The sequence below is a fragment of the Theobroma umbraticum genome, unplaced genomic scaffold (genome assembly GCF_002168275.2).
Source record: "Theobroma umbraticum cultivar Fairchild unplaced genomic scaffold, ASM216827v3 scaffold_12.0, whole genome shotgun sequence".
Classification (NCBI taxonomy): domain Eukaryota; kingdom Viridiplantae; phylum Streptophyta; class Magnoliopsida; order Malvales; family Malvaceae; genus Theobroma; species Theobroma umbraticum.
The window spans coordinates 3,269,711-3,274,462 of NW_018397272.1; the positions used below are offsets into that span (position 1 = coordinate 3,269,711).

The 4,752-nt window shown below is 34.6% G+C and overlaps 1 protein-coding gene across 1 annotated transcript in view; it reads left to right on the forward strand.

Moving 5' to 3' along the window:
* Positions 1 to 4,752, forward strand: part of LOC110426603 (putative methylesterase 11, chloroplastic) — a 5,267-nt gene extending 515 nt beyond the window's left edge. Inside the window, exons 2-6 of the mRNA XM_021441845.1 lie at positions 1 to 78; positions 1,580 to 1,816; positions 2,150 to 2,293; positions 2,979 to 3,110; positions 4,030 to 4,752. The exon at positions 1 to 78 is cut by the window's left edge and continues 288 nt beyond it. Of these exons, the coding sequence (XP_021297520.1) occupies positions 1 to 78; positions 1,580 to 1,816; positions 2,150 to 2,293; positions 2,979 to 3,110; positions 4,030 to 4,308 (870 nt within the window). The 3' untranslated portion in view covers positions 4,309 to 4,752. The remainder of the gene's footprint in view (positions 79 to 1,579; positions 1,817 to 2,149; positions 2,294 to 2,978; positions 3,111 to 4,029) is intronic.

Sequence of the window (4,752 nt, forward strand, 5' to 3'; positions counted from 1 at the left end):
CAGTTGCCTCGGAGCTCCAGTTCTAGAGCTAGGTCCCTTACTGACCCGCTTTTGCAACCTCATCAGCTTGTTAATCAGGTTTGTGTAAATCTTTTCTTTTCCGAATAGTGATTTTTTGGTGGGTTTTCGTTTTTTAGGTTATTTATTGCTTGGAGGTTTTTTTTGGTTGTGGTTTTAATTTGGGGGGTTCATTTTTGGTAAAGTAGGTTGCTTTGTCTAATGGGTTTGGGGTTTAAATTTTTAAATTTTTGGTGGGTTGTCGTGTTATTTTTGGTAAATTTAATTGTTAAATATGGGAAATATGTTGGTGCTAAGTTTTTAATTATTGGTATAATGAAGGTTATGGACCAATTTTTTTTATTGGTTGTAGACTTATAGTATAAAAATATTTGTTATTTTTGATAAATTTTTTTATGGGAAATATTTGGTGGGTTGTATATTTTTTGATCAGTAGGCTGTTTATTTTGTAATGTTAAAATTATGTTGGATTCTATTTAATCTATTGGCATTTAAGGAAATGGAGTTTTTGGCTCATGACAGTTTTGGAAAATGAATTGGCAATTTGAGAAATTAATATAGCTATGGAAGTTTGTGCTACTTATTAGATTCCCTGGTTAAACCTTACATATTTAAAAGAACATTTTTTTTAGGTTTGCTATTGGTTTTTTTGTGGTGATTCTTTTGTTCATAAGTGCCTTGAGAAGTCCTTTTGTGCATAAGTGTATGAATTTCTAAATCTTGGGTAAAGCCATGGAAAGCCCCCCTATTTTCATGGTGGCTGGTGATGGCAAGGGAATGTGTTCGGCAAAAGATTGTCAATTTGCAGATGTCGTTTTAGGAGATTCTCTTTTCCATTTTTGTCTTGCATTGTGATGGACAATGAAGGTCTTTTGCATCTCGGCAATAAGCTTCAGTTGCATGATACGTGGTGGAATATTTTTGTGGCATATATTTTATTATTTCAGCAATAACAAACTGAATATAAATTATATAATAAATTTGAAATTCTGTTTATCAATGCTGTTTCTAGTTTACTTTGGTGAACATTGCTCTTTGTTTTTTGGACTATTAATGATGAGAATGGAATCTTCATGATGTAACTACTATTGATGCTCTTTTTTTCAGTTTGTAGAGTTGCAAGTGTGACTCAAGAATAAAAATTAATGACTGTTTTGTTGTCGGTAGGAATGCTAATCCATGTGTGGTTATGATGGTGCTAAGTCCCAGAATTGACCATTTAAGGAAATTTTTTAAATTCTGAGTTAGGAAATAAGACGGAGTTATATTCAGAAAATTTCTGGACAAGTTTATTTGACTATCTTATAGTGTTACGTTGCACTACAGCCAATTTCTTTTATTAAAATTTTTTATGGCCTAATCTAAATTCTACAAATCTATCAATAGTCTGGGTAGAAGAACATGCATATTCACAGGTTCTGTATAATTGGCTGCTCTTTGTTGCCAATACATATCAATTTGTAAATTCTATTTATGGTCAGGTGTACTTTTATTTCCCTTTTACTTCATCATTAATCCATTTGAATGCCTCTTTTTAATTTTTCTTTTTTTTCTTTGACAGGACATAAAGCTCGAAGACTTGGAAACAAATCATTTTGTCCTTGTCCATGGAGGAGGCTTTGGTGCTTGGTGTTGGTATAAAACAATTGCACTCCTAGAGGAAGGTGGTTTCAAGGCTACTGCAGTTGATCTGATGGGTTCTGGCATTCATTCCTCCGATACAAATGGCATTACCAGTCTCTCACAATATGTGAAGCCACTGACTGATTTTCTTGAAAAACTTGCCGAAGGGGAGAAGGTTCTTTTCTATTTCCTTCATTCTTTCCTTGTATTTTTGTATTCATGCTTCCTTTTCAACTTGTACTTTGGTCAGAAGAGAGTTTTTGTTATGGAAATTAAAAATTTCAAGCATGGTAATTAATTCAAGTCGTGTCCTTGCTCAATACCAAACTTAAAACCTTGGAGGTGCTAAAATAGTTAATATAACCCTTAATGTGGTACATTAAATTTTATTTTATTTTGGTTGCTAAAGTAGTCTTTACAAATTTGCATTATCACTGTTATTGGAAACTTTAAGATAGTTTAGAGATCAATGACAACCTACGTTGCTCATAGCCTTAAAACTATGCAGGTGATCTTGGTGGGGCATGATTTTGGTGGTGCATGTGTATCCTATGCAATGGAGTTGTTTCCTTTTAAAATTGCAAAGGCTGTTTTTGTGGCTGCAGCAATGTTGACAAATGGACAAAGTACTCTTGATATGTTCTCTCAGCAGGTTTGGATGAATCATTATTGAATTTCCAAAAATTGTTATCTACAGAAGCCTGTTAGTTATGTTGGATTTGCAAAATGCACATTTAGAGATTGTCTGTTTTAAGTGTCTGTACTTCAAAATCCAAATGGCTTGTTAGCACTTGTACTGAACCTACTGATGTGCATGCATCTTCTGCATTAACATCTAGGTTCCTTGGCTCTTTTATCTTTAAGCTTGTGAAGGAAGTGAGGCTTACCTTGCTTATCTTTGAATCAGTTTCAGCTGCTGCTGCAGAAGAAAAAAAAGGATTATATATATATATATATATATATAGGCATTTATATTGAACTCAGAAACTATTTTTTCCCAATCTGTACTGCAGTTTAGGTTTCACCCTTAGTCGGGATTTGTTATTTGAGAATGGTGGATTTGTTCGTATATTCCATTTTTAGTTGAGACGAAACTTTTGAGAGAGGGAGGGAAATCTAAATTTCTATGAGATTTATTTGGACTTATTAAAAAGTCCAAAAGAATAGGATTAGGGCTCGATGTGGCCAAAGTTTAAAAATACAACTACTGATATTGTGTACAAGTAAAATCCTAGTCAAATAAGATTCTGAATTCTATTCAAACCAAAAACTTATTACAATTAATCTAACTATTTGAACTCTATGGCTTATGTAACTAATGCTAAGAACTGTTGCAGGCAGGTTCTAAAGATCTAATGCGACAAGCTCAGATATTTTTGTATGCTAATGGGAATGACCACCCTCCAACTGCTATTGATCTGGATAAGTCTTTGTTGAGAGATTTGTTATTCAATCAAAGTCCTTCCAAGGTACATCAGAACTCATGATTAATGATTTTTTTCTTAATCAATTGAGTTATATGTCATATAACAAGATCTTTAAGCATGCCTTTTAGATATTTTGGCATACTGGCAGACAACAATGTGCATGTATTTGCATAACCACTTGTATCCATATATGGATGCACATAAAGGTTTCATTGTAAGATTGCTATGTGTAAGGAATCATGTAATTAGTAGCTTGTCATCTCCAGATAACATAGAATGGCTGGTTAAACAGGTTGCCTGTTTTCACTCAAAAGTAGAAGGTTCATTTGAAGCAACTGTTTTAGAATATGTAATGATTGGGTATAATTTTGTGGTATTTTGGAAGGGATTTGGATTCTTTCCCGTGCATTGGAGAGTCCAGTTTATTTCTTTTTTCTGCCACATCGCTCTCATCATGTATTCTAATGAGATGGCGTTTTAATGTAATAGACTAGACTCTCTAGTTGATTGGAGAAAGAGTAAAATCCATTTAAAATGACTGGTTAGGACTTAAGAAGGTCATCTGTGGTTTTACTTAACAATTGTAAATGATTAGTGAAGCAAATTTTATTAAAGATTACTGTAATAGCTGCTAAGATTGCTAGCTCCTGCTTATCAAAGTAGGTAAGTAGCCACTGTTAGATGTTCTAAAAGCCTGTTTTAGAGTGCAGAACAAAATCAGGGATCTGTAGCAGGGTTATATATATGGATGATACCTGCTATTCTTTGTGGCCTTCGGAGTTAACCCTTTCAACTTCATTGCCTAAAGCTTTCTGAGCAATTAACTGTCTTTTGATTCTTTATTCAAATTAAACTTACTCACTCTCTTGTATCTGTGTCTGTAATGCATCTCTGGTCATGTGCAACATGTTCTTTTCTTATTCTCACTATTGCTAATTTTATTTCACTTTCCCTGGTCCAGGATGTAGCGTTAGCATCTGTTTCAATGAGGCCAATCCCTTTTGCACCAGGTTTGGAGAAGCTTACCCTTTCTGACTTGAAATATGGATCTGTGAGGCGTTTTTATGTAGAAACACCTGAAGATAATGCCATACCTATAGTGCTTCAGGAGAGCATGATTAACTCAAGCCCACCAGAAAAAGTATTCCGTCTAAAAGGTGCTGACCATTCACCATTTTTCTCAAAGCCTCATGCCTTGCACAAATTATTGGTAGAGATCTCAAAAGCCCCTTCACCTTGAGAGAATCTAGTTGTTAGATTCATTACGGAAGTCCTAGCTGGGGCATCATTTGATGTGGTACAGGGAAATTATGACAAGAATTTGAGTGATGGTGTACATGCACGTAACATACCATCAAAGGTGGTCTCAAGTGCTCAACTCCTAGATAGCTTAGGCATTTTGTATCAGAGCATGAAATATGTTCATTTCTTTTTCCTCGGTCCTCTTTGTTTATGGTTTTCCCTTCCAAGAGATGTTAATATTTATGCTAGTAAAAAATTTATACTTCAGGAGTTGCACATAATGGAATACGGGCCAGTTTTTCCCAAGGCTTGGTGCATAAAAGGATGCTTGTTCCTGTTTTTGTGGTTGTTGAATCAGTTCTTCTTGTAACATGATCCATCTGAGCTTAATCGTGCTGATTAATAGCTCAAATAAAGGGTTGATCGTTTGTTTTGGCTTATA